This window comes from Propithecus coquereli, unplaced genomic scaffold, assembly GCF_000956105.1.
Source record: "Propithecus coquereli isolate 6110/MARCELLA unplaced genomic scaffold, Pcoq_1.0 Scaffold440, whole genome shotgun sequence".
Lineage (NCBI taxonomy): Eukaryota > Metazoa > Chordata > Mammalia > Primates > Indriidae > Propithecus > Propithecus coquereli.
The window spans coordinates 1,398,131-1,418,446 of NW_012150175.1; the positions used below are offsets into that span (position 1 = coordinate 1,398,131).

The 20,316-nt window shown below is 45.1% G+C and overlaps 2 protein-coding genes across 2 annotated transcripts in view; both read left to right on the plus strand.

Annotated features, from left to right (window-relative positions):
- The window catches only part of TM9SF3 (transmembrane 9 superfamily member 3), a 55,842-nt gene extending 52,270 nt beyond the window's left edge, over positions 1-3,572 (plus strand). The window contains exon 15 of the mRNA XM_012654501.1: positions 1,913-3,572. Within this exon, the coding sequence (XP_012509955.1) occupies positions 1,913-1,980 (68 nt within the window). The 3' untranslated portion in view covers positions 1,981-3,572. The remainder of the gene's footprint in view (positions 1-1,912) is intronic.
- A 7,207-nt stretch (positions 3,573-10,779) lies between these two features.
- Positions 10,780-20,316, plus strand: part of TLL2 (tolloid-like 2) — a 112,703-nt gene continuing 103,166 nt past the window's right edge. The window contains exon 1 of the mRNA XM_012654502.1: positions 10,780-10,975. Within this exon, the coding sequence (XP_012509956.1) occupies positions 10,795-10,975 (181 nt within the window). The 5' untranslated portion in view covers positions 10,780-10,794. The remainder of the gene's footprint in view (positions 10,976-20,316) is intronic.

Consider the following 20,316-nt stretch of genomic DNA (forward strand, 5'->3'; position numbering starts at 1 on the left):
TAAAAGAAGTATCCAGTCATTACAAAAATAAATGGAAATAGGTTTGCTTTGTCATTTTGGTGGGGGTTTTTTTGGTATTTTTAATACTTAATGGAAATTTGCAAATATGTACAAAAATAGGGACAGTATTATATATATAGTGAGTCCCTATCTACCCAATACCCAGCATTAGTAATTGTCAACTCGTGGCCAGCCCTGTTTTATGTATATCCCCACTTAACCCCCCTTTTATTCTGATGTGAATCTTAAACCTTAACATCATTTCAACTGCAAATATTTTAGTATATATCTCTCTCTAAAAGACAAGTATAATTCTTTAATATGATGAAGTATTCAGTTTGCATTCAAATTTATCCCACCTGTAACTATTAATACTTCTCTTTTAATATGGTATTTTGCATCAAAATCCAATTAAAGTCCATGCACTATTTGGTTAAAATGTCTCTTAAGGCTCTTTTAATCTATAGATGTTCTCTCTCTTTTTACTTGTAATTTATTTAAAAAACTATTTTTTAAAATTCCTATAGAGTTTTCCACACTCAGGATTTTGCTGATTATATCCCTGAGGTATCATTTAATGCTTTTCCACATGCTTCCCTCCACCTCCATATTTCCTGTAAAGTGGTAGTTGAAGATCTGCAGGCTTGATCATACTCAGTAACACTTGTCCAAGAATACTTAACAGGTAGTTTGTAAACTTTTATGAAGGGGCACATAATGCCTGATTTTCTTTGTGAGGTCAGCAGCCATTGATGATTATTGCCCAGCTCAAATAATTCATTAGTGGTTATAATATTCTAATTCTGTTGTTCCTTTTATATTTATTAACTGGGATACTTCTATAAGGAGAACCTTCCTTTCGTCAACCATTTGGTTATCTGGGGGTACAGTTCATAGATACGAAAGGTAAAATAGATGCTTGTTTCTTTCATTCACCAATTGGGTGAATAAAAGTTGATTCAGAGGTGACCAGTTAGGTGTGGATGGGTGTGGGTGTGGGTGTGTGTACCATTATTAACTCATGGAAGAGTTACTTTTAAACCTTGAATAATACTGTGCCATGTGGCAAATTCCTAAGTCCAATGGTGAATTTTCTTTGATAGTTCAATGACCAATTGTCTTGTTTGAAAGAGTACTTAGTATTTGCAGTAAGAACTATGCAGTTCATTCATTCATTCAACAGATACTTACTGAGTACCTTATCATGTATCAGGTACTCTTAGACGGAGAAGGTAGATACTTCATTTAACAAAACAAACAAATACTCTGCTTTCTGGCATTTGGAGCCCCATTTGAGGCTACTATTTATAAAAACATTTCAAAACTCCTGACCTACTTACCTATCTCTTTTGTCTGTTCCCTCAAATACGCCACCCTTTCTGTCAACCACACAGCATCTATAAGTAAAACATACAAAAGAAACCATCAGGAAATGCCTCTTCTCTAGAACTTCAAATGCTGTTGGGCTATAGTTCTCTGCCCTAAGAGAATTCCCCATCACTTCTTACTTATCCATTAGGTTTTGAGAATGTATATTGATATTGCTTTAATGACACAAAATACTAGATGCTCAAATCAAAGAAGCCATGTTTTTTTCATTTAACACAGTTTTGCTGTTAACAAATTATTCTTGTTTTATACAAAATGTATTTTAATTTCATAGTTACTGATTATACAAGAAATAATTGCTACTTGAGTCTAAAAAAAATACATTAGGTCAGATTTGGTATATGATGCTAAGAGGTGATTTGCAAAGCAAATGATACAATTTTAATAAGTTCAGAGAGAATGTTAACATAAAGGCATCTTGAAAAAAGAATAACTTTCCAGAGTAGAGAGCATTTTGTATTTATAAATTATGGACACTGCTCTGTATGTATTTGTTTCAAAACATCTTATTTTATCTTTGCAGGAGCGATTGGTTACATGGGAACAAGTGCCTTTGTCCGAAAAATCTATACTAATGTGAAAATTGACTAGAGACCCAAGAAAATGTGGAACTTCGGATCAATTTCTCTTTCATAGGGGTGGAACTTGCACAGCAAAAAAAAAGCGCAAGAAGAGATTTGGGCTTTAACACTGGGTACTTTGTGGGTCTCTCTTTCGTGGATGGCTTAAAGTAACATCTATTTCCATTGATCCTAGGTTCTTACTGACTGCTTTCTCCAACTGTTCACAGCAAATGCTTGGATTTTATGCAGTAGGCATTACTACAGTACATGGCTAATCTTCCCAAAAACTAGCTCATTAAAGATGAAATAGACCAGCTCTCTTCAGTGAAGAGGACAAATAGTTTATTTAAAGCATTTGTTCCAATAAAATAAATAGAGGAAAACTTGGATGCTAAAATTACATGAGTAGGAATCTTCCTAGCACTTAGTGTTTCTACGTTATTGAAAAATGATGTTCCAGAAAGATTACTTTTTTCTCTTATTTTTACTGCCATCGTCGACCTATTGTGGGACATTTTTATATATTGAATCTGGGTTCCTTTTTGACTTGTTTTTGGTTTTTTTTTTCCCCCAATCCAACTGCATCCTTTTTTTAAAAAGAATTAAAAAATATTAAACCCTGCATGTCATATATCTGCTGTCATCTTAGTTGGACCAACTTCCCATTTATTTATCTTGAAACTATCCAGTTACATCTTAATTCCATCCAAAGAAGATACAGTCTGAAGATAGAGGTGTACTCTCTACAATGCAATTTACTGTACAGTTAGAAAGCAAAGTGTTAAATGGAGAAGATACTTGTTTTTATTAAACATTTTGAGATTTAGATAATCTACATTTTAACTGAATGTCTAAAGTGATTATCTTTTTTTCCCCCCAAGTTAGTCGTACATCTTTTTGGGTTTGAATGAAGGCTTTAAATAAGAAATTATTAAAAACAAGGGGGGGTGGGTAATAACTGTATATAACATTAAATAATGTAATGTAGGTGTAGATTCCCAAATGCATTCGGATGTACAGATTGACTACGGAGTACTTTTTTCTGATGATGATTGGTGTAGAAATGTGTGAATTTGGGTGGCTTTTTACATCTTGCCTACCATTGCATGAAACGTTGGGGTTTCTTCAAAATGTGTGTGTCATACTTCTTTTGGGAGGGGGGTCGTTTTCTTCTGTTTCTTTTCTGAGACTCCTTCAGGAGCTGAATTTGTAATTTAGAAACATTTAATTTTGTTAATCCTGTCTGGGACACTTAAGTAACATCTAAAGCATTGTTGCTTTAGAATGTTCAAATAAAATTTCCTGACCAAATTGTTCTGTGGAAATAGATGTGTTTGCAATTTGAAGATATCTGTTCAAAAGGCAATGCTACTGAATGCCATTTAAAAATAATATATAATAAACTATGCTTTTCTAAGACAGGGGACCCACACTTGAAAAATCCCCAAACTTGCTTACATCTAGATTATCCAGTACGGTCATAAAATGAATGACTAGCCCTTTGAATGAAATTGTGGTACAAAATCTGTTCAGGTTGGTGTACAATTTACAGTGGGGATGGGGTACAAGTGGTTAGCTTACTATTGGATAAGCAAATAAAGGTTACAGTTTCCTAAGAGACGTGATTTTAAATTGAATACATTTTTCTGGAACTAACCATAATGTGAAGTTTTTCTAGAACCATTGAGTTTCTAGTTTAATAGTTTGCTATGCAAATGACCACCTGAAACAATACTGTATATTGATATTTTGAGAAAGACTCAAAACAGCTGTTTAAAACCTTAATCTGAAACTCATGACATTAGTAGTTACATAAGATGTTTCCATTACAGAATATGTGTCTATAAATTGATGGACTCCACATCCTATACTGTGGCTTGTAAGTCCTAGAAAAAGTAAAAAGTATGATTTCTTATCAGTTGAGTAAGCTTGACGTGAACAAATAGAAATTTGATCAAAAGCTGTAGGTAAATCCTCTTCTTCAAGCCAAAATTTTATATTAAATGTAATCTATTGGCTCTTACCTTTTTTCTGTCTCACTTGCCTTTAAGATTTTATAAAAAAGAAACTAAAATTCAGTATTTAATTGCTTATGTTACTTTTTAGTTGCATATAAAGTACTTTTAGCATAACAACACATAGTCTATCTGATGGGAGTATAAATTGGACAGCAAGCTTTTGTTTTAAGTTGAAATTTGTTTCACATGATATGAATCTTGCAGGTAAGATGTAGAGTTTTTAAAAAACGGGTAGGTTAACTACTTTCAGGTGCACTGATTCTTTTTACTAAATTGAGCTCTATTTGAAGTTCTTTGGAATTTGCAGTGAAAAATTTTCTAATTTCTAATTACACTAACAGCATTAAAATGAATATAAATCACCTTGAAAAGTCCTTTAGAAAAGGACTTGTATTGGTTTATGGCTTCATAGAGGGGCTGAATAAATATGTGCCTGTGTCTTGAAGAAGTAATTCACAAGTGGTTTTAGCTTCCTAGCTCTCAGTTGTAGAATAGAAAGTAGAATATTATTTAAGTTAATTGAAGAATGGGTTTTTTTTTTTTACCCCATTAATGCTGTGTATCTCTTCCGTTTGTTAACATTTGCTCAACTTACCAAGTGATGCTCTGAACACTATCAAAAACTGAGGATAAACCTTCTCTGCATATCTTTAAGCATACTTCTACTGACCTTCTGAAGTTTAACTACATTAGTAGTTGACATCATTATACTTACATCCTAGTACAAGAGTAGGATAAGGTGGAAATGTAATGGCCGAAGGGATGGTCAAGCATTCTTTAGTATATCATGTTGGGCTCCTAGATTATACCGGGTTTGCCCATAAGTCAAACCCCACACTCTTAGAATTCATTATATTGTGGTGATATCTGAACGTAGTGAATGCTGTGCTCGGGTATTTTCCATTAAGTGTGGACGGACCTCTTTATAAAGTTGCTTGCTGCAAATTCCACTTCTTCCAAAAGCCACTTTGTGTAGGGTTTATTTACAAATTGTATTCATTTTGATGTAATTTTTGTTTCCTGAATGTTTACTCACCACCTATGCCAAATATCTTGCAAATAAATGTTATTAAAAACTTCCTGAATTTTTATAAATGTGAAAAAGAGAAAGCGTATTAATATAATTTGTTCAGGAAAAGCTATGTACCGAAGGGCTTCTGTATATGAATTCTAGTGGGTGGAAAGCCTATTTGTAATCTGTACACTGCAGTTCTATCTGGGTTTTAAGCTTAGATTTCAGTGTGTTTTAGTGCTTCATTCTGTTGATTTATTGGAACAGATAATAAATAGGAGTAGTGACATAAAAACACAAGTATTCGTTAATGTTTTATATCTTCGTTAAAATTCTATAGTTATGAAGTTAAATTTTAGCAATCAAGGTGTTGAAGAGATCAGAGAAGTGAAAATTTATGATGATTGTTTGGAAGTGTGTACAGAAGTAGACTAGATTACAGGAAGGGTAGATCGGAAAGTTATATACCTGCTGAAATTTTGTAAGACTTAAATTCGGTAGAGGAATAACTCTAGTTCTCTCCTGTGAGCATTTCCCAAATGACATCTGATTTGACATTCTTACTGGAGCTGTAGACAGAAATGTGCAAAGACAAATGTAAACAAAATTAAGTTCTTGTTTCCCTGTTAGGAAATGGAAACGAAGACACTTGTGAAACCTTATTTTGAAGTTCACCTTATTGGTGAACTAGGCTTGCTGATAATTAATAACGTAGCATAGTGTGTGTTTACTCCAGTTCATCAGTTTAGGTTGTTTGAAAATTATAAACGTAAGATTTTAAGGCAAAGAAGAAATAATAGCATTCTTGGAAAAGCAGTTCCACTTGGGCTTTTCAACTGTATCAAATTTGAATCTAAAAGTCCCCATGGAGTGCAGGCAATCCGTGACAGAGTTGGAAGGAAACAATTACTGCTTGATGGTCACTTCCATTTTGTATATACCCTTGGTTTGTGTAGGCCATATTCCAACTGGCTTTTAGTAATAGAAATTTAGTACATAATGTATCAGATACAATTCAGGTTCTAATATAGTCCGTTAATTTACCTGAAATTGGATTTTTAAAAAGTAATAAAAAGTTAAATGTACTTCCCTTGGATGCTTTATTTCTTTCCGTTTTGAAACAGGTAAACCAATCATAAGGGATAACCCATTATCATTGGCATGCATATGAAGAGATTATGAAAATCTCTCCACATTTAAATAAAGCACAGGTCTGCAAATTTTTTCTGTAAAGGGCGAGATAGTAAATATTTTAGACTTTAAGGGCCATATAGTCTCTTGTCAAAACTACTGTTACAGCAGAAAAGCAGCCATAGTAAACAGTACATAAACTAAAAATGAGCAAGCCTGTGTTCCAGTATGACTTCACCAAAATGTCCAGTAGGCCATAGTTTTGCTAACCCCTGAAATGAAGGATTTAAAATTTAAGGTTTGATTTTTCCCTAAAATTTGTATTTTGAAAAAAAATTTTAATGTATAGAAAAGTTGAGAGAATGGTACAATGGATAAGATTTTTTTTTGAAAATGATTTTTCTCTTATTACTATTCTTTTGACTTTTTTTGTATAACAACCTGACTCCTACACTCAAACCCCACCATTCCCTATGCTTATCATTCTGTGATAATTGATAATTGAAATGATTGATAATGCATTGCATTTGTCTAGTACTTACTACTTTTTAAAAGCAGTTTTACATATGTTCCTTTACAACCCTCTGGTGAGACTGGTAGAGTGGATAGCCACATTTTATAGATAAGAAACTAGGGCAGCTGAAGGAGCTCTTAATTTTAGCCCAGAAGTAATCAAGATTAGGGCCCTGTTGTCTTGATTGCTGGGGATGTCACCTTTCCAGCATGGGGTGCAATATGTAGAAGTCACATTGAAAATTAGTGTTCTATATAAATGGAAGGGATTATTTTTATTGTGCTACATTGAAATCAGTGGTTAATTACTCCACATCTGTTTGTACTTTTGTTTTTCATCGTCATTTATAACTACTTTTTACAAGTTCTTACCAACCTCCTTGGTTCTTTTCTACTCCTAGTTTTATTAGCTGCTTCAGTCAGCACTTAAACTTGGCAATTCCTGTTAGCCAAATAATTTTAAATTGGTACAAATTTGCGTTACTACTGATCTCTTTAATGAACATTGTTTTGTCTAGTTGGAAAACCAAGAGTAGAAGGGAGTCTGTTATGCAGCCAACTTCTTGATTTCAAAGTGCAAACTTTTACGAAACAATGTACAATATTGAAAAGGGGAAATAAACCTACATTGGGAGATGTGGAATCATTGTTAATGTAGTCTACAAATGTATTTAAAATTATTTGATTATTTAAAATGATTTTCATTTTCAAAGGTTGCATGCTTACAGTGACAGGAGTTTCACGTGAAAATAAAAAGGGGGTGGAGATGGTTGTATCGAGAAGCTAATTTAAGTCATTTTAGCTGGCCAATATTACCGTTACTCAGAGGGTAGGGAACCTGCAGCCTGAAGGCCACGTGTGGCCATCTAGGTCCTTAAGTGCAGCCTTTTGACTGAATCCAAATTTTACAGAACAAATCCTTTCATTAAAAGGGGTGCAGCAGAGAAAGATGAAGCTTTTCTTGCCTCCTTTGGTGCTTAAAAAAGAACAATCTTGAGATCAGAAGGTCGCAGGTTCCCCACCCCTGCCCGGGACAGAGTCGGTCAGAGAGGTCTGCTGCAGTTACAGGACAGTAGGGTAGGACAGACCTGAATAGGTAAGTGTCATAGATATGGTAGCGGGTGTAATAGATGCTGGCATGAGGATGCAGGGTGTGTGGTTATCAAGGTGTCCCAGGCAGAGACATGGAGGTGTGAAGCACCCTGTTAGGATGACTGCAAGGTATTTAATGCAACAGGAATGTCATGTGGGAGGTGGCAAGAGCCCAGGCTGGAAAGGTCAAAGGAAGGCGTGATGGTGGATGGAGGGCCTGGTATGCCACCCTGAGGAACTTGGTTAAAGGTTTTGGAGAGCCAAGAAGGGTTTTAATCAGCTGCTGAAAGTTGCAACAATATTAAATATTTTTAATTACCTTCGCCAAAGAACTCAGAGTACCTTTCAGTGGTCAGCACTGTAAAAGGAATGAGCTAGCAAATGATTGTGCCCATTTTATTCTATAGGCTGTGCTGCTTGCACTGGAGATTATGATGATGGCCAGTGGCCAGGAAAGGCAAGGTGAAGAGCAAGTGGCCTAGGCAGAGTAGTTAGGAGGATAGGTAGTAGTTAAGGCAGACTTGAAGAGGTCTGAGAGTGGCTGCGAGAGAACCCAGTTACCCTGGGCCCAGGTGTATAGGTGGAATGAGTTGGGCGGGGGAAAGACATCTAAGAGAGGAGAAACGCTTGTGTGCACTTACAGGTGTCCACCACAGGATCCAGAGAGATGGGGGAGGAAACCCACAAATAATTATGAATGTAATGATGGAACTAACTTGAGCAGTTTTAGGTCATAAAGCCTTTTCTAAACTTACCTCCAGTTTTTTCATGGGATTTGAATTAAAAATATATTTTAAAAGTTATCTGAACCTAGATTAGAGTTTAACTGTAGAAGTGGTGAGTGAAATCAGGAGCTATAGTAACTGATGAGTGAAAAAGTACTAACCATCCCTTTTCTGTCATTCCTTTCTAACCTTTCTATTATGATCCAGATATTTTGTTGCTGTTTGTTGGTTGATAATCTGTGTACCATCTAAACTGGACTTCTGACTTAAAACTGTGCAGCTTGCTAACCCAGCAGCGCCACTGTGTTCAAAATGCTTGGACAAAGGGTGTTGGGAGAAGACCTGGCAGCTACTCACCAGGTGGGGCTTGGAGGCAATGAAAGCTCACGACCGCAGTGCTTGCACAAGAGGTGGCCTCTAATGTCTGTTTTCCAGAGAAATTCACTGCTAATGAGGAAGCCAGTTGTCTGTTTGTCTAATGCCATCTGGAGACCTGGAAGTGTCACAGAAGTTTGTTAGGCCTTTTAGATGTTGACTTGTCTACTGACAGGTGGTGACCTTCACTGGGGTGAATGTAGAGGACTATGGCGTTGGGTTTGACTCCTTCCAGCATTCAGGCAGAAATGCTGTTTGACCCCCTCCCACACCTATTGCCTATTTAGTGGCCACTTGGCCTTCCCTGCCATTTGGTGGCATTCATTCCCCCAAATTCCTTCCTCCTGCCTGACAGTTTCTAACCAGATCTTGCCCAATCTGGCTCTATCCTGTATGTGCCCATTTGATGAAAACTCAGCATGAAGCAGGGTCAACTCTGTATTTCTTTCTAAGAGTCAGAACAAAATACCAAGTAGCACCCTTCCGGTGGTTAAGGAGAAGGGTGCCTTTGGCTCAGTGGTTTGAAGGACTTGTTACCCTACTTGTTATCTTTGTTACTAGATGAGAAGACAGAGGACCTATTTTGAGAGTCCATTGTAAAGCCCAGCTCTGGGCTCCCTGTTGACTATTTTGTCATTAATGTATGTGAAACCATATGCATATCCCAAAGGGAAGTTCAGTCCATGTTTCTGCTTGCAGTTTAAATGTAAAAAGATTGTACATACACATTTGTTTATTATACTTCTTGATTTGGGCAATTTTGCTTGCATAAAAAGATCTTTGAAAAGCTTTGTGGTAATACTTTTTATGTCTCTAAATCAAAATGGCTCAGTTCTGACAATTTTACATTTAATGTACAATATAGAAGTGGGTTTCAAATAGCTCTTGATTGTTCTCTTAAATTATTTGGGCATATGTTTTTAACTGGCAAGAAATAACCAGACTTCAGAAATTGGTCATTTTTATTCCATCAAGTTAATGGTGAGTGGCTTATTTAATAAAAACATGTCTGTAATTTAACACATACAGCACGTACAGCTTGTTCATTTGTCAGTCTTTTTGCCTGTATGAAGCATCTTAGACTGTTTTACTAAAGGATAGGGTCACCTAGAGGGGAACTGTGTCATTTTAAATTTTTCTTCCGTACGTATTGCCAGCCACTGCGTTAGGTTGGGTGGGTGCCGCAGCAAGCGCCCTGCATGGCTGGACGAGGAGATGTGAGAGAGCTGAGAGAACCGTAGTCCTGGATTTTTTTCTGCGCTGAAAGGGACCTGATTCGATTCACTTCATCCCCGCAGAGAAGCGCCTGTCCGAAAGCACACGAGTTGGCAGCGACGCCGACCGCTCACATAGGGCTTCTGGTCCTGCGCTGCCAGCTCTAGCCACTGCCGCCTGCCTTCGTACACGTGGGCATCGCAGTTGCGAAGTGAGTTATGAAAATAAAACAGGCGGGAAGCCCAGCCTCGATCTTCGGGAGCAGCGTTCTCGGAGTCGGAGGCCGAGGTGGCGCCCGGAGCAGGGGTCTCCGCTGGGTGGGCGCGCCGCTGGCCGGCCCCCGCTTCAGCACCGGCACCTCGCTCCCCTTCCTCCGAACTTGCGGAGGTGCCGGGAAGGGGCGGGGCCTCGCCTCGGGCCCCCGAGTGATTGGCTGCCCAGGGCCCTCGGCGAGGGCTGTTTGGTCCAGCCCCTGTGGAGAGGGGCGGAGCGGCCACGGCTCCAACCACCGCCGCCACCGCCACAGTCGCAGCCGCCGCAGCCCCGGCCGCCGGGCAAGTAGCTCCGAGCGGCCGCTTCCCGGTTGCCTCGACGCGGACAGGGGGCGCCGCGCTCCGCTCGCTCCGCGCCGGAGCCATGCCTGGCAGCCGCGCGTAACCGCCGAGCCCGGCCGCCACCGACACGACCCGGTGCACCGTCCCTCGCCCGAGCCGAGCTTTCGTGCACGCAACTCCCTCTGCCCCGGCCAGCCCCGCGGCACCATGCCCCGGGAAGCTGCACTCGGGGCCCTGGTGTCGCTGCTGCTGCTGCTGCTGCTGCCGCTGCCCCGCGGCGCCGGGGGGCTCGGGGAGCGCCCGGACGCCGCCTGGGACTACTCGGCGTTGGAAGGCGAAGAAGGCGCGGAGCAGCAGCTGGAGCATTACCACGACCCGTGCAAAGCCGGTAGGTGCCGCCGCCGCCAGGGGAGTCTCGCAGAAGTTTGCCTTTGAAATGCAAATAAAGTGGTGGGCTGTCTGCGGGGCGGGTCTCTCTCCCCTCCCCTGAGATGCCCCGGCTCCCCGGAAAGACAATGCCCGGAGGAACTGCTTAAATTCCACTCCGAGGCTGGGACGTCCTGGCCCAGGCTTGCGCCGCGCCTCAGTGGCGGCCACGGCAGCGTTCCCGAAGGGGATCGGGGCGGGTGCCAGAGGCCGAGAGGGTGCTCCGGCCCGGGGCGGGCGCCAGGGCCGCCTGACAGCCGGGCGGGCAGCACAGGCCGCCGCCGCCGCTCTGGGCTGGAGCGGAGGAGCCGGGCTGGGCGCGGCGCTCCCACGCTCAGAGGGAGTTGCTGGCTCCGATTTCACGCATTTGTAAGTTTCGCGCAAAGTTTCCCAAGGTCTTGTGGTGACTTTTGGGAAGAGATTTTAAGAAGAAAGCTTCTCAGCAGGCAAAAGGAAGGGGTCGCCGAGGGAGAATGTGCAAGACTCGAATCGCGGCAAACTTCCCTGTAGTCTCCTCAGCATCGTCCCGGCCCGGGTCGCCGGGCGGGCGGAGATGGAAGCCGGCAGGTGCTCTAATCCCTCCAGGAAGCTGCGCCCCGGGACGCGCGGGCCTTTCGGGTGCAGTCGCTGCCCCAGCGCTGCAGCTCCCGCTTACCCCGAGCCACCAACCGGCTCGTGGGTCTCCAGGGGAGCGGCTTCCGAGCTGGAATCGTTGAGGCGTTAGCCTCAAAGGGGCCCAAACGCGTGTCCCAGACAGCCGATGGCTCTAGGGCAGTCCCCAGCCGGGACAGAAGGATGATGGGCTCAGAGGCCCGCACAGCCGCTCCTGGCCGGTGGCCAGAGGCCCGCAGGTAGTGGTGTTTATCTCTGGCATTGTCCAGCCCGTTTCTCTTGGCTGCTGGCAGAGATGAGCGGAAAAAGCGAAGAGCTTGGCCTCCACCCTCAGAGGGGCAGGGTGCTCCTTCCAGGTGCTGTGGCCGGCCAGGTCTGTGAGTGCTGTGGGCCCGTGGCCCCATGCCTTCACTCGCCAGAGACCTCTGTCAGCTTTGGTTTCCTTGTCTCTAAACTGGGGACAGTAATTACAAGAGGACTCAGAAGATTTATAGAAAAATTCTCTGCAGATGGTATAATTATGGCATCGTAGTTGTTTTTACGGTTATTGTTACTGCAGTGGCTCTTGTCTAGGCTGGGGGTTGGGAGGGTCACAGCTAGGTGAAGTCTGGGGAAGACGGAGTTACTAGGAGGCTGGAGGACCGAGGGAGTTTGTGAGATGAGAATCTTGTGAAGGTTCAAGATCAAACCAGGCTTGAGGGGCCTGGTCTAACCATAGGGAAGATTCCTGCAGAATATCCACCTATAGCTGTACCTTGGGGGCCTCTGAGTTAGGAAGGTGGGCAGATGAGTTGGTTCCTGGGTCATTTGAGAGAACATCAGCAGGTACATGCCTGACTGAGATACCCCAGTTCCTCACAGGGCCGAACTCATGGCTAGGGAGGAAGATCTCCAGAGCATGGTGGGAATGGTGGCCTGGCCTGGCCCTAAAAGAGGGCCGTTGACACTGGGACCATGGGTGGGGGCTAAAGAAGGCAGTGGCTTGACCACCACCTGCACCTGGCAGATCCTGGGCTCTGCTGGGTGTGAGCTAGGGCCTCTGGGAGGCAGTGTGGACAGCTGGGCCTGGAGTAGAGAAGCATTCAGTTGGCTCAGGAATGTGTTGAGCACCTCTGGTATGTTGGGTGCTGGTCTGGGAGCTGCAAATCCAGAGGTGATAGAGACATAAGTCTTCTGTGAGAGCTTCCCAGCTCCTAGTCCCAGCCTTGCGGGATAACCCTGAGGCAGGTTGCCTGTTGGGGCCACATTTTCTTCAGTGCTTTTGGAGAGAAGACAAGCAGGGGCATGCATGGTCTGTGATGATTCACATCCAAGATGGAATGGGCAGCGGGGCTGGAAGGTAGAGGATCTTGGGAGTATGGTTTCAGCCGACTGTGTGCATCCTCGTCCGGGACCATCCTTGAATCCTGCCAACCCTTTGGCCTCTCCCTGGGCTATGCTGATGCTAAGCCTGGCCAGAAGAGGGCGATGGCAAGGAAGACAGGAGGGGCGGGGAAAGGTAGTATCTCCCTTTGCCCATCCTCCTGGAAATTCCCTAGGGAACAGCTCTCTGGAGCACCAACAAGCAGTTCACCAGTGCAATGAAGTCTCAATGCAAGAACTTGTCTCTTGGCTGGCGGCAAACTGCACTTCTTGGTCGCATATTTAGTGCAAACATTTAGGGGCAGCTTCTCATCCTTTCCCAGTCAAATCCTAACTCCCTGGCTCCTCCTGCCAGACGCTCTCCTCAAGGAACCACCTTAGGGCTTCAAATATATTAATAAAACACCTCCCACCTCTCCCTTCTCCATTTGAGTCTGCATTCTGCTGCGGATCCAGAACGCAGAGGGGAGAGTCTCGGATCTATTCCTGGCCCTGTGGCTGTGTTACCTTGGACAAGTCCCATCCTCTCTGGGCCTCAGTTCTTACCTGTAGAATGAAAATGTTGGACTTGTTAGGATTGCAAACTGACAGGTCCAGGGAGCTCATTCTCTTGGCCCACATCAACCTTCTTGCCCTGGACCTACTTCGTACCTTGCAGGCATTTGAGTTTGAGCCCCAGGCTCCTTCCTGTTCAGTGTGTATGGCTCTATGAGCTTTGCATCTAGCCCAGCCTCTTAGAAACTGAGCAAACTGGTAATTATAGGCCATTTATAATTTTATTGTTTTATCTCTTTTGCAATTTGTATGCCATTTTTACCATTTTACCATTTATTCTGCCATCTACAAGCTATGTGACCTTGGGCAAGTCACTTGATTTCTCTGGGTCTTAGTTTCCTCATTTGTAAACGAGGATGATTCCTGATAAATTGCTTAGAACAGGGCCTAACATATAGGTAGGTACTTTATAAACAGATTTTCTAGAAACTTAGTGAAAGAACATCTTTATGCTGACCTTTGAAGCAGGCTTTAAGCTGTGAAATTTAAATTTACTAATAGACAATCTATTTGATACTATGAAATGGGATGATTTTTAAATCAGATGATTATGGAGTGGGAGTGAGTCTGTGAAGACCCCCTGGCCTGGGGCTGGTGAGGGGCATGGGGCTTCTGGGGCGTGTTTTCTGTCTGGTCCTCCACAGCTCTGCCACTTTGTTTCTCTTCTGATACTGTCAGTGCAGCCACCAGTTCAACTGACAGTCAGTCACAAGGCACCCTCCCAACCACCATGCCTCTGAGAACAAAGCTGGAGAGGATGCTCCTGTCCTCCCGCCTGTCCTCACCCACAATTCCTTAGCAGGCTCCAGGCCAGGAGGCCCAGGTCCTTATCCTGCCTCTTACTCTGTGTAGCCTTGAGCAAATCATTTTACCTTTCCATACCTCAGTCTTCTCATCAGCAAAATGGGGGTGGGAGCAAAAACGCTTGCCGTGTGGGGCGGACAAGAGGCCAGTTTGAATTGGATTCCTTTGAAAGAAGAGCCTGAGACAAGGACTTGTGTGTGGGTTGTTTGCAAGCTGATCCCAGGAAGCAAGAAGAGTCAGGGAAGGAGGAAAACCAGCGAAGGGAGTGGGAGCAAGGTTGCTGCTTTAGGCAACGGGCTTCCGAGGAGCTTACAGGATGCCTCCCAGAACAATCTGCCCACAGAGTAGGAGACTGCGGCATCTACCCAAAGGCTGCCATCCTTTGTGGCTTGCTCCCTGCTCCAGTTTCTATTCCTAGGTAAGAGACCACCCCAAACTCAGTGGGGTAGAACAACCTCATTTTACTGTGTTCATGATTCTGTGGACTAGGAATTTGGAAAGGACGCAGCAGGGATGGCTTGTCTCTGTTCTGCGTTGTCTGAGCCTCAGTTAGGAACACCTGGAGGCTGGAATGACGACACCGGGGCACTGAAACTATCTGGAGGCTCATTCACCCAAGTGTCTGGCAGTTGAGGCTGGCTATTGCCTGGGACCTCAGTTGGACTGTTGGCCAGAACACCAACACGTGGGTGTTTCCATGTGGTCTCTCCAGGTGGGCTAGTTAGGCTTCCTCACAGCATGGCAGCAGGAATCTCAGCGTAAGCGTCTCAAGAGAACCAGATGGAAGCTGCATTGCCCTTGATGGCCTTCCCTCAGAGTTGCTTCCACCATGGTCACAAGCCCTCCCAGATTCAAGGGGAGGGAACATAGACCCACCTGTCCAGTGAGTGGAATGTCAAAGTCACATTGTTAAAAGGGCACGTGGTCTGAGAGAGACTGTTGCAGCCAGTTTTTTGAAATGTGACCTGCCACACTCCCCAACCCATTAACTTCCCTGAACATCCAGGCGTAATGAGCTCTACAGATTCAGAAAAATTCTCAAGTAGAAAAGTGGAGTGATATGCAACAGAGACAGGGACCTGCCCAAAGTCGAGCTGAGAGTATGTGACTCAGGTCACCAAAATTGTCTACGTGGGGCTCGAATGATATGACAGTGCTGCATGGCCTTTGGGGTTTATTAACTCCAAAGGAACCGGCTGATAGCCAGCTTTGCTTTTCAGCTGATGGCTTGGTAAATGCCAGGGCCTTCTCCATGGCCGCGGGTCCCGTGTTAGGATAGAATAAATATGGCTGGTGGTCCCTGAGGCTTATGGCTCGGAGACAGCGGAGAGGGCAATCCCCACACCGCTTCCAGACCTTACTTCTGCCTGGAACACGGTGCTGCACTTCACCATGCCATTCTCTCTGAGACATCTTACCAATCAGGTTTTATTTGGGGATCTCCCAGAGCTCTCTCTGGCAGCTCTTGCCAGCAGCCCTCATGTTATTGTCAGCCTGGACACTGAGGCAGCCCCAGCCCAGGGTGCTGCGGACCTCCCGACAGTGCCCAGAGTGGAGCTGGGGAGCTCGGGGGGTCCTGGGCAGTGCTCCTCTGGAGTTTGCACCCTCCATGGCAGGGGCAGGTGTCCTCTTTCTTCACATGGTCCCTCCTGGAAGCTTGTCTCCCTGGCACAGCCTGTTCCCAGAATGGGAGCTGCCGTCTCTCTGGTACCCTGCCTGTGCCCGGTCAGACTCCCACACCATGGGCCACGGCCAGGTAAGGGCGGCTGACATTTTTACATCTTTATTTTCATTCCTCCGTATCATAGTGTCCGTGCGGTTGGGTGGGTGCTGATTTGATGGAATTACAATATTTCAGGGCCATATTGGAGTTAAATGTTTGTCTTTCCTGATTCTCCAGGCGGGAGCAGCATCTAGTCCACCTCTGTTTCTCGTATTTCACACTCTGCAGTGCAGTGGGGCAGGGTGTGAGCAGCTTCAGAGTACAGGCTCTGGCGCCTGCCAGACCTGGATTCAAAATCTGCCTATAGGCAAGGCTGTGTGACTTTAGGTAAGTTGCTTAACCTCCCTGAGCCTCATTTCCTTACTTGAAAAGAACTACTAATATCCACTTTTCAGGTTTGGTCCAAGAACGAAATGATACAACGTTTGTTCAGTGCTGAGCACCGTATCTGGCACAAAGGCAAGTGCTGGCGACTGATGTATACATTATTAGAGCACAAAGTAGGTGCTCACAAACACTTCTTGAACTCCTTTGTTGAAATCCTCCAGAGGAATTTGGATTTTTACAATAGAGGAAAAATGGATTTCATATGGTATAATTAGAGTTAGGGATTCTTAATTTCAGACCTCAACACTGTCGTTAAGCAGAGTCTCAAAAGTAAGTGAAGGGTGGATTTTGTGGGATACGAATTATATCTCAATGAAGATGACTAAAAGAATGTAAGTGCAGATGGGGACAGGGCCAGGGCAGAGCTGGGGGAGGAAGCTCATTGTCTTAGCTCCTGAGCTGAGAATTCAGCTCAGCCAAGCAGGTGTGGAGTGTGTGGCCATCAGATGCCACACAGAGCTCAGAGGTCCCAGCAGAGGCCAAGACTTACACTGAGGTGGCCAGCATCTGGGAGAGGGGACACCAAGAAGGGAAATGCATTGGGCCCCTCTTGGATGGGGCTGCTCTGAGAGCTGGGTGACAACAGGGACACCACCTCACAGATCCTCAGCACAGCCTCGAGAACAGACAGACAGCTGTGCCGTTGCCGTTTTGTGTATGGGGAAGCTGAGCTTCAGCCTAGATTTTCTGCCTGACACTGGCGGTCCTTTCATTTCCAACACCATCTCTGTGGACAGAGCCCATGTTCAGCAGACAGAAAAGGCTACAATGACATCATCCAAAGTAGGTCCCCAAGTCTTGCATCAGTGGAAGCCATTTTTCCTTTTCTCTCCTGCCCAGTGGTGCAGTGATCAGCACTGCACGCCCTTTCCTGGGGGTGGTGTGCGTGTTGGGAGAGTGTCCTTTCCTCTGTGGTCCAGCACAGTGAGGGGAACAGGGGCCACCGTGGTGCCACAGAGCTGTCCCCACAGCCCTAGGTCCGTGGAGCGCCTGGTCGTGCCAGGCCTTGCACTGGTGCTGAGGATCCAAGTTAGACCTCGACCTTGACGTTGGGGAGCCTCCCACCCAGGGCCGCGCATGGTCTGCTCAGCAGGAGGACACTCCCAGATGGAAGCCGCGTGTAGATGGCTCCTCCCCCCCCCTCCTGCAGCACCTCGCTGGTCCGTTCTAGACCTCCACTGCCATTCCCGTCACTCTCACCCCGCCGCCTGGGCTGGGCCACAGTTGTTTGAGTGCCTGGCTCCTCCCAGCCTGCGGAGAACAAGGACCTTTCTGCACTGTTGTGGCTCAATACCCACGCTTTGGAATCAGACTGATGTAGGTGACTCCTCAGCTCTGTCACTTGCTAGGTGTGAGACCTTGAGCAAGTCCTTCACCCTTTAAAGCCCCAGTGTCCTCATCTGTATCATGCGGTTAAAAGAAACTCCTCTTAGCAGGCTTGTATATGAAAGGCACTTGAGACTGTGCCTAGCAAGTAGAAATGCTCAATAAATATGAAATGCTGCTAGGATTGTGTGGCCCATGAAGAGCCTGTCATGCCCAAAAAAGTGTGTGGACTAAATCAAGTCACATAAACAGCACTGCTTTCCATCCCTGTGAGACAGCCAGGGGACAGAGCGAGCGGACTGACAGGCAGTTGCTGAGGTGCTTACACTTGCTGGGACTCAGTTTCCTCATCTATAAAGTGTGGTTACTAACTGGGCATGGTGGCACACGCCTGTCATCTTAACACTTTGGGAGGCTGAGGTGGGAGGATCGCTTGAGCCCAGCAGTTTGAGGTCGCAGTGAGCTTTGATTGCACCACTGCACTCCAGCCTGGGTGACAGAGTGAGACTGTCTCAAAAACAAATGTGGTTACTAATGTCTACCACATAGGGTTATTATGAGGATGAAATGAGTTGCTATAGACGAAGCACTTAGAAGAGTGCCTGGAACATGGTAAACATTCAGTAAATACTATTTTTTAAATTATTGTTATCATCCCAAAGAAATGCAACAAGATTTCCAAATGACAGGAAACCAACTATTTATACAACCAAAGCCAGATGATGTTTTAAGAGTTTTATGTTTTCTAATGATGTCACATTGATAGCTTCTCTATACCCTTAGATTTTGACCTAAAAACTTAAATCTGCCATGAATCTCCCTGGCCTCCCTGAGAATGGTGTTAGGCCGAGGAGTTCCATTCCCTGCAAGCCAACCAGCTGTCTGGGCCCCACCTGAGAAACCAGCCCCTGACTCTTGGAGCTGTATGAGTGGTGCTGGGCCCACCCCTCCACTCAGCCGACAGCTCCTCCCAGGCCCTCTTCTTTCCAAGACAGTGTTCCTATGGCCTCCAGGGTCCAAAGAGCTGGGGTCCAAGCAGGATTTGGCCCACACCACATTTGATGGTGGAGTACATCCCTTCCCCAGGGAGACCAATCAAGCCGTCTGAACAGAGGATGTAGCTTCATTGGCTCCCAAACCTTTGCCTTCTCAACTCTCACCATGTTTTCAAGGGAAAGAACAATATAGTAACCCTCACATAAAAGCCTTTCCTTAGCGATTCGGGCCACACCTGATGGTTTACACAGCTGTTTGCCCTCTGTTTCCTCCCTTGGTCTCTCAAACAGTGCAGGAGACGGTCTGGACACTCACAGGAGATGGCTGGGCTCACAGGGTGTCATGGGCATGGTGGGAGGTGGTCTCGGTGCTCACACAGGGCAGAGCCTGGGCTGGGACCTGCACAAGACATTGAGCTTGTACACAGTGGAACAAGGACCTCCAGTCCCTGTTCTTTCTAGGCCACGTGGTCTCTCTAGCCCAGGGGCCTCCGGCTTTGCCTGGCTTCCTCCACCCACAGTGAACAAGCATCTCCACGCTGCCCAGTGTGAAGGTCATGTTTGCGTATTTGTTCCCCAAGCACCAGAGCCCACTACCTTTCCCTGCCTTTTGCTCTATCCTTGGCTAGGCATCCGACAAGGACGAGAGAATTCTGGCTTTCGAAGTACTCTTAGTCCCAAAGCATAGGGAAGAATAAATGAACAAATACAAGGTGTTGAAATACACCTGCCCCTCTCTGTTCCTCTGCCCTCTTCCGGAAGGCCCAGGGGCAGTGCATAGATGTTAAGACAGTTGAGGACAATGGGTCCAGCCACTCTCCCTTCCAGAGTGAGAAGACTTGGGTAGCCAATCTTTCCCAAGGAGGTGCCAGGTGAGAAAGAGCAAAAGCAGTGAAACATCCTATTTAAGAGACTGTTTTTGGCATCATGCAGCCCATGGAAGTAAACTGCTTTTACTACCTGCGTGGTTTTTGACCAAGTCTCTTAACCTCTCTGAGCCTCAGTTTCCTCATTTGGAAATCATATGGGTTTGTTCGAGGATTAAACGAGGCCATGAACATAAGTGTTCAGCAAGCAGTCATTGTTAGCTCTTCTCCTTGCTATTATTATTAGTCTTGTTATTGTTCTCCATTTAAGAATTTCCCTGTAAGTGACAGTCTCAGTGGCCTGAGAATGCTAATCTCTCCCTGTCAGGGCTGCAAAGAGTTCTCTTGGGATACATAGCATGTGGCAAGTGATAATTTATTGCTCCACAGCTCCCTTGCTCTCGTCCATGAAGCAGGGAGAGGACGACAGATAAACCAGATGCATCTAAGCAGGTTTCTCCTGGTATCCTCTTAGCCTGCTTATAATACAGTTCTGCCTGGATGCAAACATAGCAACAGGAGCAGAGCTTTCCTGCTGATTGGTTACAGACCTATCTGTGATCACACCACCACTAACCACTTCTGCCAATTACCGATAAATATTCTCAAGCTCGCCTGCATGAGCACTTGAGTGGTGATGTTCAGCCCTGAATCTTTGCCTGCTCCGCCAGCT